This window comes from Colletes gigas, unplaced genomic scaffold (genome assembly GCF_013123115.1).
Source record: "Colletes gigas isolate AHSC1104 unplaced genomic scaffold, ASM1312311v1 Colletes_gigas_Sc00011, whole genome shotgun sequence".
Classification (NCBI taxonomy): Eukaryota; Metazoa; Arthropoda; class Insecta; order Hymenoptera; family Colletidae; genus Colletes; species Colletes gigas.
In genome coordinates, this window is record NW_025106640.1 from 539,047 (window position 1) to 552,760 (window position 13,714).

A 13,714-nucleotide genomic window follows, 5' to 3' on the forward strand; every position below is an offset into this window, starting at 1 on the left:
CCGGTGTGCTTTAACATTCCAAAGTGTCGGAGTCAAAAAGCGACCGGCACGCCGACGGGTTTCAAAGTTCTCAAAGAACGCGATCGCCGGCGTGATTAAAACTGCGAAAAACGATTGCGAGATGTTCATTTGAAAGGGTCGTGAACCCCGACGCTAACCATAATTCTTTTCCTTTTTACAATGGCAAAGATATTTTTCATCTGATCCTGCAACGTACTTCTGTTCTTAGATAACAAATTATTCTTCTCTCAAAATTGATGTTCACCTTCTGGTAACATGTGTTAAAAAATATTTAACAATTCTTATGGACCTATAAAAACAATTTTAAACGATTAGGTACCAAATTGTCTAAAAATTTCTTAAAATTCATATAAATAAACTGCACTAAATATTTTTAGTAATACCTACTCATGGGGTTTCTATGAAACTGCAAATCTTATTTGTTTCAGAAATTTCGTCGAAGCTTCGAAAAAGGGACCTGTGTGTTGTTAAAGCGTAACGGGGAAATAGGGTATCGGAATCATACCAACGGTCTCGACTCCTATCCACGGCAATGACCTAATCGAGACGGTAGGAAAGTATCCGACGTTATTTTAGATGGAAAAGCAGCGAAGTCCAGGAAATCATGGCCATCGATTTCACTTCCCACGAAACGATCCGCAATAACGTCGATGGGAACTGCATCGACCTGCAACTGCTATTACAACTACAATTTTCTCGAGTACATTTTCGATAGTGACCGATAACGCGGTCCAACATAAATTCCTGAGTGATATTAAAATTTCAAATGTACGACCGGAAAAGAAGCTTTAAGAATTTATTGCTTCAAAATTGTAGGCAAAATGTGCACGTTACAAGATTCTGAAGCAAATTGAATCACTTGTTTTTAATTTTTTAAGATAACAGTGTAAAACTTGCGAGGGTAAAACTGATCGATGTTGCGCGTTAAAATATCGGGAAACTTTTTCCTCTTGATTTATGTATCTTCTAAAAGTTATATAGGCATGGATAAAATGAACGGGATTCTTTAAACTCGAGAAAGTAGCAACGAAATACGACGTGATTTTATATCACCAATATTCGTGAAAAGTTTCATAAAAATCGACGATTGATAGATCGCGATATTCCCTCGTAAATTCTGATAATGCAGTGTCAGGAAGGATTTCCCGAGTTTTGAAGAAAAGTCTACTCCCGTGTCCAAGATTGTTTGCAAAGTTGCAGATTCTATTCATAGATTATCTATGACTATGCCTGAAAAGAGCAAATCTATGTGATCGTCGACTACTGCTACCAAAGACTATAATCTTCTCAAATATATCATAAAATCACCCACTTGCTTCTCATGAAAAATTAAATTCTCTTGCTGGAGAAATGACTTCTTAGTTTCGAAAGTCCGTGCTTTCTTTCACGTTCCCCTTCAAGGAACGCTTTACTTCGGGATATTCCGTGCTAAGTCAAAGGAAATCGCGTCTCGTCAAATGCGTTAAATAAATTACAAAGTGAAATACGAAGCCCGAGGTCGACGGGTTAAGCGAACGACGAGGAACGAAGAAAATGTCGCGGTCTCTGTTTCGACGTAGGCGGAAACAAAGGTGAGACTTGCTCTTGCACCGTCTTAATATTAAACGCGGATCTAAATGGGGAACGATTCAACGTCGTTAATTAGCGCGTGTTCGAGTATACTAGGGGAATCGATACTCGGGGCCAGATGCTTCGTTCTGGGTGCGCTGTATCAGCTAAATTGGATTGCCACGGAGACACATTCATTGGCCGCCGATGCGGTTTCCGGAAAAACAATAACCGCAACGTTCGTTAAGATAACCGTTCGGCCCCAAGGAATAAAAATAATACCGTGGCCGGACTCGACGACGTAATGGGGCGACCGATAACTGCGCTTGAATCTGACGTACCGAGACCACGATACCACAAACAAGCAAAAAAAATTCCAGTGGGGAAACAAAGGAGACCATGAAATTTAATTTACACACCTCGGGTCACTTTCACGGTTCGCATCCATGGTTGTTCACAGGGAAACTTGTATTCGTAGGTTAATCCGTAGAAACAGATATTTCTTCGCCTTCCATGTCTCGACTAGGTTATATTTTGCGTGTGATTTATATTCTTGGTGATGGATCGGTTTCGAGCAAACACTTGCGGTTTCACGAACATTTAAGAGCATTGTATTCACAGAAGGAAATATATGTATATTAGTTTGTAGTCATGCTACGACGCAACGCGTGGTTTTCGAGACGAGTTAACGAAGAACGCGTACGGTTAACGCGGGAAGAAACGCGGGAAGAAGCACGTAATTGGCTCGCGCGTGACCAATAGAAGCACGGCGCCAAGACCGCGAGTTTTAAACTCTGTCTGACGCTTTGTACTTTAATTAATAAATAGATAAGAAGAGTATATACACTGATTTGTTTTTATTTTCATACTTTATAGCCAGTAGCTACTTGAATGGTACTCGATGTATTGTGAAAAGAAAGAAAGATACCAAGGCGATCTTCTGATCGTTCTAGTCACCCTTTATGAAGCTTGAGACTAATTATATATATTCTATTTATCGATGGCATCAGAATTCTCTTTCTTAGAATACTTATCTTCGCCAAATCCTACAATTATACCAAAAGAAATCCGCCAGGGAATAAGCTGGAAGGGAATTCCACGCCCTCCAGACTCGATGAATTGTGCAGTTCGATATTGCACTCCGGGCATTAGCCAGGTTCGATTCTATAGTAGATAAAGGGAAGCGGCGTGGGACGAATATGAGGATGAATCAGAGTTCCAGGAGTCGCCTAGTTCGGCGATCCATTTATACGCCGATATGTACCCGCGTTTCGTGGAGTATTTCATTCAACGAAAAGCCATTACTGGTAGGTAGTACGTTCGTGTTCCTAAGAAGGTAGTGTATCAGGTGGGTACCCAACCATGTCGGTTGCTTACAGGGGCCGAACACGACATCCTTTGAAAAATATTGCCATTGCGATACGATATTACTGCCTCTGGGTACGGTGAGAACGCGAGCTTTTAGGATTAATGTTTTCAATTTGCGCCCTGACACTTGTTAAAACATTCAGTTGCACCGTTTGTAACGCCAGCCGAGTATATCGCTATGATAATACGAAAGGGCGCTCGTGTCGCGCGTGTGTGTGTGTAATAAACGGAATTGTTCTCGATCAGGGTCTGAATGAAGTAATGGGATCCGAAAAATAATGCAACAAGAATCTATATTAATATTCGCTTCGAGTTGAGGTGGTCAAACTGTGACTCACGAAGGTTCTTATTTTACTGCAGTATACAGTAGTCCCTCGTTAATTTCCGCTACTTTCTCCCTCGATATTGTTATTAAATATTTATATAAAGAACAAAGTTTAAAAATAAGAAAGAAGAAATTAATGATTGGATGTTGAACGCACTAAAGAGATTAGAAATTAAAAATGCTATACAAGGTAATAGACTGTCGATCGCTGGTGACGTTATTAATACATCAATCTTTGCTATTTTAAAGCTGAGTTACCGTTCCTGGAGTAGTACACTCGATAACGGATTCCAGTCAACGAACATTAACGAGGGATCACTGTACTTGCACAATTTAACTTCGTTTATTCAGGAGTTAAAAACAGTTGTAAGATTTTGCAACAGTATGTACTAAAGGGATTGGCACAAGCCGAGTTTTAATGGAAAAGCGAAGCAGAAGAAATAAGCACTCTAATGGGGAATGTAGTTAATTTTGCCGCTGGTTGGTTTAATGACGTTGAAGGGAACGTTTCTCTTTGGCCACGTGTTTTCTTGACTTCGCGAAACGCCCGGAGTGGGAGGGCTCCGTTACACGGTGGAGAGGCCATTTCGCTAATTAATGCAGTTTTAGTTGCACGTTTAGAGCGAGGAAACGCCAAGCTTCTCGTTCCACCTTTGGGAGCCAAAGGATACTTCGCTTTCGCGTACACACTCTCGTTAGTTACCTTAATTCGCCACGTCTTTCCTCAGACTTCTATTCTCGCCTGTTTATCTTTCATTTCCTTGGCTAATGATAGTCGCGAGGCGCGTCGGAGGATTAAGCCTCGACTCGCTCGAAAATTGCAACCGTGCACGGACATTAAAACGGTTTAATTAACGCTCGAAAATTGGACGGCAATTTCTGTGATGTTTGTCCCGTGTTTACTCCGCCCTCTCTGAAATTCCAATGCTTATCAAATCAAGCGCATCGAAAACATCCTTTGCAATTTTATTTTTCTTTCGAATTTTTGAAATTCGAAAAATTCATATCTCGTGTTAAATTTATTACAAAGTAAAAAACAAACGATTTTTAATATTTATGTAATTAGTTTTGCTCGTTATTTTGTACAAAAAAGTATTATTTACGTAGAAAAATCATTAGTTTATCATACATAGAGATTGCGCGTACATGAAAGTTAATGATGGAGCTGATTAATGGTTTCGAAGACACGAGGAAGTCGGGCAATCGGGATATTTCGAGACCCGGGGAATAGAAAAATAACAAAGGGGATGAAAGGGAAGCGGGGGCGTCTTATCAGCAAATAGTATCGTCGAGCCCGTTCCCGACTGCTACCCTTCGTCGCGCGAGATACTCTTTCATACAAACTACAACACTTAAGCTCGCTATCAACGATACTCCCAGGCTCCGCGAACGATAATACCTAGAGGCATGTGTAAAAACTGAAGCGAAGTAACTTCGCCGCTCACGGCGTCATAAAAAAGTCTAGTAAACTGAAACTTCCCTTACGGGTGAGCATATCGTCTCGCGTCGCGAGGGTGCAACGACATTCTGCCCCTCATTTTCCAGTGTATACTACCCTTATATCAGCGGAACGAGACTCGAGATCGCGATCAGGGAGAAATGATTGCAACTGCGTCCGGTTATTACGCCGTGCATGCGTCCGTGCATCGCGGTTAACCATAATTAACGCGTTCTTCTCAGCACCATCTCTACGAACATTTAAAAAAACTCGAGTGTTCAGCGTCTTATTGGTCAGAAATTGCAATGTACACGATCTAGGTACACAAATCGAATCAGGAAAAATTTTTAACCGATGAAAGAATCGAAATTCTGTAGATTTAACTGTCTTCAAGCTGTGAGGTCTATCGTCTCTCGTACTTGCCACTAGAGGGACGTTCCTCTCGCAAGCGCTCTTGCCTTACAGACAAAATTATGCAATTATAAAATGTGTTATATGCTTTCTAATTCACAAAATACAAAATTCGATTCCTGTTGATTCCACGTTGCTCGTAATTGCATTGTGAAAATAGTCTTGAACCAATCGATCGTCTTCAGACCACAATTACGAATTATACGTTACTCTCGTAAATTTCTCGTGTCAAAAAAATTGTTACATTTATGGACGGTAATAGATGATTCAAGTTTGTAAAATACAAAGTTGGATTCCTGTTGATTCCATGTTGCTAATAATTGGATCGTGGAAACGGTCTTCGACCGATCGATGGTCGCCGCCAAACCACAATTACGAACGACTATATATTACGGTCGCAAATTCCCCGCGCCGGCGAGAATTATGCAATCATAAAAACGATGCCGTTAATCTCTACCTGTTTATTCGCGACGCTTTCCCCGAGCATTTAAATGCCGGTTGCGATACGGTGCGCGTAATGTCGCGGTTGAATTGCAGAAATTATGCAAATCTAGCGCGCCTCGGTTCGCCCGGGGGTCACTGTCATTACCGATCGACGTATAAATATGCGCAAGCAATGCGTGCACCCACGCGATACAGTTTTGCGGCAACAATATTCCGGCCAGATCTCTGCGCTTTGCACGTTGCAACCGCAAACTTTACTCCTCGAACGGTTATAACGCCGTTAATTTCACAAATTCAAACAAATTTTATTGTATAAATGGAAAAAACTCATTTCTTATGAATTGAGTCGGTGTTTTTGAAACTGGTACAACTTTGTATTTGAATAAATTACAAACGATATTTATTAAAGCTTGTGCCACGTTGGAGTCGTCGTTTCTCACGTGATCAGCGAAGTGCAGCATCATTGGGCCACGTGCAGTAGTACAGGATGGGTTACCGCATGGGGGGAGAAAGCTTGTGTATTGTGTGTTAATTTGTATATTGTTTATATTGTATCTCCCTATCGGGTTTGTAATCGAGCACTAAATGAACAATTAATATTAAATAAAAAAACTATGTAAATAAAAGTTAACATAGTTGTTATACTACGCAATATTTGATCAAAATAAAAATGGTAAAAATTCACAAAAAAACAAGTTTCTCTTCGTTTATAATGAATTAGTTGCCCCGTTAACATTAAAATTAAGAAAACAAACTATTTCGTAAATAAAAATAATAATACCATGCTGTAAACAACATCTGATCAAAATAAATGGAAAAAATTTAAGAGGTAACTAAAAACTTTTCTAATAAAATATTACACAAATTTCTAATTGTACTGCCCAGGTCTCCGCGGATATTTTATTCAAACGTGTCGTTATTCACTGTTTCATCGAAGATATCATTACTGGAAAGATAAAAAAAAAAAAGTGGGGGAAATTCTCTTCGATTTTCACACGTTCCACGTGACATCAAAACCTCGAATAAAATTCGCCTGGTATTCCCGCGAGCCGGATCAAACGAGCGGCGAGCAATTAATCAGCGTAGTTCGTCAAATTAGTGGCGTCGCCCCGGACACTGTTTCGCGCAATTTTTCTACCAAGGTTGTACCTTTGCCAGGTGCGCGAGACACAGACACCTGGCCGCGATAATTAATCTCATTAGCGGCCGCCGGGTGGATTCGCGAACTAATGAGATGCCACTGCACGATCTTGGCCCTCGCGCGACGACACGCGTTCCCGGATATTTTTCTTTCGCGCCTCTTTGATACACCCCCGCCGGGCTCCTCTTTTTAACGAGCGTCGCTCACTTTGCCGTGGCTACGCGTAAATTCTCCTCGTTTTTCTGTCATCCTTTTTGCTTCCATCGTCCGTGAGAAACTTTTAATTAGTTTTTACGAATAATGGGTTCAAACGGTCCCCGCCGCGGGTATACTTGACGGAACAAATACACCGATCTCGTAAAAACTCCGGGGTGCAAAGACGCACGACGCCCTTGACTGCAGGGCGCCAACGATTCAGGGTCCTTTATTGGACGCTACAACTTTAACCCTTCAGTTCAGTTGTCTCAAGTTTTTTTTATCGAAGGTGCACGTTGCAGTTTTTTTTGGAAAATTTGCAAGTAACCTACATGTTAAATATTTTTTGTTTCACCATTAATGGAACTAAAGATGAAATTGTATAATTTAACCCTTCAATATAGTTGCCTCAAGTTTGTTTTGTGTATCAAAGATGCACGTTGCACCTTTTTAGAAAATTTGTAAGTTACCTACATGTTAAATAATTAAACATTTATCGTACTAATAAAGAGCAAGGATTTTTAGACTAAATTTTAGAAAAAATTCCATTTAGAGATGTGAAAATAAATCTTTAAAATGACCCCAGAAAGATTATTCTAAAACTTATTTTCACGAACTTACAAAGCTGAACAGAATGTGTACAAGGAAGCATTGCAGTAAATCAGCCTCTTATAAAGTATACAACGAAAAAAAGATGCCCACCAGAGAGTGTTTATATTCACCAGCGACTCCCGAGAGCACGAATGTCCAATGGGCATCGTAACGAAGGGTAGGAAACGGAGATTATATAGACGTTTTATCAGTATCAAAGTTTCACCTCCTTTCGAAGAATCCCGGGGTCTCCATAAGCGTCTACATCTCGTTCTGCATCCCGCGGAGCAAAATTCACTTGGTTGGAAGTTCTTGCATGAATGAGAATCGACGACCGAAGAGCCGAGCACGCACAAGAGCAACGAGAGAGGGAGAGTGGGAGTCGGAGAGGAACGTAAGAAACGAAGGGGGGAAAAAAGGAGAGAAAAAGAAAGGGGTGGGAGGAAATAGTGGAAAGGACATGCAGGCAGCCAGACTCCTTTTTCCATTTATTTTTACCACCGCCACAGTCCCTCCCCCGTTTTCCTCTCTCCCTTGACGAGGAATTTCGCATTTTCTTCAGCCCTCGAACGCGTCCCAAGACCTACAGGGTGGCAGACGGGGCATACAGGGTGGGACGATAACTATTGCCACCTGGATTTACTCTTTTATTGTCCCGCCAGGAAATTGTTCGGACGAAACGTGAATACCATTAACGCGGACGTCGTTTTCTTTCTCTAATTTCTTGACCGTGCAATTATATTACGGCTGTCGAACAATCCTCCGTTCAATTTGACGGTCGTGGAATAATAATGTGTTGGATCGATATATTACGCATAATATTACTCGAGTTAAAAGATCAAATAAAATATTAACCCCTTCTCCTGCGATATAAGCTTTCTTTGGCGCATCCTTTGAGTCTTAACAGCAGAACTACCAGAAGTGGTCAAAATGATTCGTAATTAATTCGGATAAATATTCATTTCCATTATACATGTCTTCAAGTTTCTATCGTTTTAATTTCTTTGGTACTGTAGAGGATGACCCAGTGATTCGGAGAAGGAATAAAATAAAGTGATAGCCACAGGTTAACGATAATAAATCTTGGGCTTGGTCCCTTGTCTCGTGTCCTTTTAAATAGAACACCGACACCTTCTCGAAGAAACCATTCCAGAATGCGACATAATTACGAAGGTATCGGTAGTCTTTGCTGAAGTCAGCGAGTTGACAAATAACCCAACAAATAAATACACCATAATTGTCGGTAGTTCTACTGTTAAAACCTTTATCAAACGTCACCGGTACAAGTTGAAGGAACCTTCTGCTTTGTTACATGAGGATTAACGTCTCAAACTTTTCATCCGAGCAAGTTTTATCCACGGGTCTCGCAGGAGCGAATCATTTCGCGAATAGTTACTGCTCCACCCTATACAGACCCGGGGCGGCAATACTCGCGGCTACATTCCACCCTTTCAAGCCCCCACGTGCGACCTGTCGAAGCCACCCCCTCCGTGCCGCGTCCCCGAACCAAGCAGCCCCCAAAGGGACGCGCGTGAATGCACTTTGCCAGCGAAATATTCTCCTCTTCTCGGCTGAAATTTATCGGTGCGACGACGTTAAGCCCCTTTCACGCGGAAAGCGGATTTCTTGTCATCTTTGCCAGTCGGAGGAACCCTTTCCCGCGTTGTAAAGAGCCGCGTCAATCCGTGTCTCGAGATTTACGAGCCAAAGTTTCGAAATAAGAACGCCCGGGAAGCGGAGGCGGGAAACTCGCTTTTAGGGAGCACAATGTGCCTTAAACGGCCGACACCTTCTTCCGCGAACGGGATTTGATTGCTGGTTTTAAACGCTACCCAACCCTTCCGTCCTACCAATTACACCTCGAATAATTTTTAATGAATTCAGTTTCGACGCTTGTTTCGAGATAACGTCGTAAAGTTTCATATAACGGAAGTACCGAACTCGGGGGCAGGTCGAGAAGTTCGGCGAATGAATAGACAATGGGCTAACGAATATACGTATATAAAGCTTTGCAAATTATTTTTCACGGATATGAAACGACGCATCTTTGTTTCAATTTTGTATTAAAAATGTTGGACTTGTCAAAATTCTATTCGACAGACATAAAATAGAAAGACTGACTTTGAAGTGAGTTGGCCATAAATATACACGCCGAGTCGAGCAGCTCGAATTAATCTTTCTCGAAAGAAAATGTGAAACAGAAAAGGGACGCACGTAGTGGAACGCAATGGGGATATAAAAGGTATAACAAAAATTAATAGAAACTGCAGCAACAGCAGTACAAAGTAATGAAAAGGGAATTAACATAATTAAACATACATAAGAAAACCTTAGTCGCATCTATTACCCGTAATTGCAGTGGAATTTATGTGGAAGCTAATTCTTGTGTAAATATATTCGAGGGATAAAAACTAAATCGCATGGAAAAACATGTTCTTGTTTTTCACACGAACGAACGTATAAAATAATAATATAAATTATGTATAATAACATAAAGAATAGAATTTCGTTGTCCAGTAGTTTCGACGAGATACGAATTTGCTGGCCGCGCAACAGCCATTTGTTGTTCACGCAACTATAAATCAGGTGTTTTTGTCGTACACGAGCGTTTAACGCGTCAAGTAGAATCGTAGAAGGGCGGGCTTGTTTTACGAGGGTGGCCCTTGCGCACAGGAGGGTGTAAACCACTACTTAATCAAGACGTTACACGAGAGTTCTCTTCGCAAGAGTTCTCAGCCTCTGTAGCTCCGGGGGGGGTTAGTCACCCCTTTTAGTACCATCGACCCACGATAGATAAAAGGTTTCGAACTATTTGAAAACAAGCTGGCACTTACGTGGCTTTGTGATATAAATCTCTCTCCTCGAATCTGATCTTACGTTCCTCGTTACCTTTTTTTCCTAATTATATCCGTTTCGCTATCTTGCTTTTATTGTAAACGTTGGATTCACGCAAAGTCAACCTCCCGATAAAAATAATGGAACGTTGTACTCCTTTCCCGTTTAATACAGATTCGAAGATCTAGCCAAGAATGGAATTGTTAATTTTGAAAAAAGACTTTTCTAATTTATCTGCAAAATTGAAACGTCAATGTGAAATATTCCATAATAAAATTTAAATAAAAAATCTTTTTTTATCATTGTTCCCTCTATACCTTGCATTAAATTTATTTTCAATAGAGACGCGCCAAGCGTTTTTTTCCAGCATGTTAAAAGCCTTGAATAATTCGCAAAGAGAATAATTCAACTCCGAAAAATCCGTTGCATTAAAAATTTATAAAACCATCCGTCCATTTAGGAGACAGACAAAAAATTTCATGGACGTTTATTACAGCAGGAATTAATTTCCCTCTATCGAAATTTTTACGTAATCTTTATTTCAAGCTCGGTACAAAAATTGCAATTTTTATATACACGTCTCGCGGTTGGTTTATATTACTCTCGTCGAGTTATTAATTTCGATCGTTCCCCGAACGGACGAATTTCGTTTGTCCGACCGACGTGAAAAGGAATTCAACCTTCTCTCGCAACACCTGCGATTATTATTTCGTATAGAAAATTCCTATTCATGAAAGAACCGACTGCACCGGAGCTCCCTGGATGCAGATTACATCGTCGGGAGAGCTTTTTTTGTCGAGGAATACATTCATTTCAGGAGAGAAGGTAATCCTGAATGTTGGAGAACCGTCTTGATAAATCTGCACTTCTTATTCTTATTAGTCATGAATATAAATTAACCAATTCGACGTAAAAGCCTAGAATAGTGCACTCCTATCCATTCGCGTTCCTTTCACTAGATTATACGTTAAGATAATCTCTTTGTTTGCAATACTTTATACTTATATTCTTTCATCTATTAGATATGCGAAATGTTAGCAATTTATTTTTATAGTTTGATTATTTTCTTTGTCTTAAGGATATTGGATATTTTCTGGCAAACTATTTCATTTACACGATTGTACAGAAAGTAATCTCATTTAAGAATTACATACATTTAATTATGATCAATGGAATATTATCGAATATTATATAATTTATTCTCACACGTATTTCCACACTATAATGGCAATTCACTATAAATGAAGAGAAATTTGTTTTTTTAATAAAGTACTTTTTTTTTTTACTTAATATTAACGTACATATAACTCCTAATTACTAAACTGATAGAGAGGTTATAATAATATAAATATAAAACTTTAAATATGTGTTTTTTTTCTTCAGCGGTCACCCCCATCCCAAAGTTGACCGCGCCCAACGCAGCCTGCACCTCACTGAACAAACGAGAACCATCGCTTCCAACGTACCAAGTTCCTTAATTAGTTTTGTTTTTAATTTATTTAAATATACACCCTCAAGTATCTCAATATATAATTAATGAATTTCTATTACAAGAATCAATTTTTTTTTTATTTATACTGAACCACCATTAAAGTGTATATAATTTACAGTGTAATATAAAATTTCAAAAAACTTTAGCCTCGTAAAATTTCATATTCGAGTTTACGAAAATTGTTGACAATGTGTTAAATAAATTATTGTCTACGATCTTTTTCGAATAAACGGTCGTTACGTTTGGTTCGCGCATTGAATAAAACAGTGGGAATCGCAACGAATCGAGCAACGATGCGAAGCTATGTTCCCGTGAATAATCGGCTGTACGTCGAGCTAGCATCCGAAACAAATTTCGGCTGGCTCGGTTTAATTTTCGGTTGGGACACCGGTGAACTTTATCGCTGCACTAATTACGCACATCGTAGCTCATGTTTATTAATGTTGACTTGCGCAAGCGTGTTTACGGGTCACGGCGTGTAAACGTTGCGGTCGTATGATAATGACTGGATTCGCGTATTTATGAAAGGGCCGCAGAATTTGCCCGGAAATTTCTCCTATCAAAAGACCCTGTTCCGCAATAAACTGACTGCCGATCCGACCGGATATTGCCAGGGGCTGCCGCGTCAAGGTGCGGAAAAATCGGTCCGATACAGGATACAGAACCGCCTCTGCGCGTGACAGTAAACGACCAAGTTAGAAAATCAACCTCCCAAAGGTCGAAAAGTCAACTAATCTATTGGCAGAGACGGGGCAAAATTTTATCAGAATAACAGGCAACCAATAAAAGTTTTCGATCACAAGCTTTCACATAACAGAGTGTTCGGTCACCCGTGGGAAAAATTTTAATGGGAAATTCTAGAGGCCAAAATAAGACGAAAATCAAGAATACCAATTTGTTGATGGAGGCTTCGTTAAAAAGTTTATAACAATTAAATTAAAAAATTTCAAATCGTTCTGGAAAAATTATTTTCGGCTGCGGGGGTCAATTACAATCATTTTTGGTGAATAGATATAATCTCGAAATCCTACGCAGTTTCGAGAAAAAAATTCGAGTAGGTGCAGAAAGTTTCGGAGAAAAAATAATTCTTCAAATCGTTCTAAAAAAATTATTTCTAGGTTTTGGTGTCGAACACAACCATTTTTGGTGAATATACATACCCGCGAATTCCTACGCACTTTCGAGAAAAAAATTCAGGAAGGTGGGAAAATTTTTCGGCGAAAAAGAAAATTTGAAATCGTTTTGGAAAAATTATTTTTGGTAGCCAGACCTAACCCAAGCCATTTTGTATTTTTTCCTTCAAACTCTTCTTCTATAATTGTATGTATATCGTAACATTAGTCTATGCATTGTTTTTTATATAATTCTGACAAGACAAAAATAACGTAAATTACCCTGCATCGACTAACATTTTCAATATCTATTTTAACACAACAAGTAACAAATTTTATTACATTCTGTTATGGTTGCTTACTTGCTACCCTCTGTTTGTAAATGGAACTTACTTCGATAGGTGGGTTGATTTAGGCAGACGTGCAAGCATCACGGATTGAAACTTGAAACATGTAGCGATTATAATGTGTTTATATGCCGAAACTTCCGTCTTGATTGCCTAACTGTTCCTCCTTGTAAATAAATATTAGTTCAGCAGCCAGACTAATTTAGGCAGCCATTCAAGAACAGAGACTAGAAACAAATAGCGTTTGAAACGTGCTTATATACATATATCTATAAACTTCTGTCATGACCATCTAATTGTTCATCTATATTTGTAAATGAACCACTAGCACAGACGTTTCCGGTGTCGAATTCTGGATAGAAAAAATGTAAACGCCGTACTATAGTTTCTGACATTCTGTTCGCGAAGAACTGTTCGAACTTCGTTAAAATTCGATTGAAACTTTG

The 13,714-nt window shown here is 39.6% G+C and overlaps 1 protein-coding gene across 10 annotated transcripts in view; it reads right to left on the reverse strand.

Annotated features, from left to right (window-relative positions):
- LOC122398484 (guanine nucleotide-releasing factor 2) overlaps positions 1-13,714 on the reverse strand; it is a 93,090-nt gene that overhangs the window by 57,176 nt on the left and 22,200 nt on the right. Inside the window, exon 1 of one of the 10 annotated variants that reach the window (XM_043398384.1) lies at positions 1,989-2,024. The exons of the other annotated variants lie outside the window; for them this stretch is intronic. Coding sequence (XP_043254319.1) covers positions 1,989-2,013 — 25 coding nt within the window. The 5' untranslated portion in view covers positions 2,014-2,024. Of the gene's footprint in view, positions 1-1,988; positions 2,025-13,714 lie in introns of those variants that run through there. 10 annotated transcript variants of the gene reach the window in all.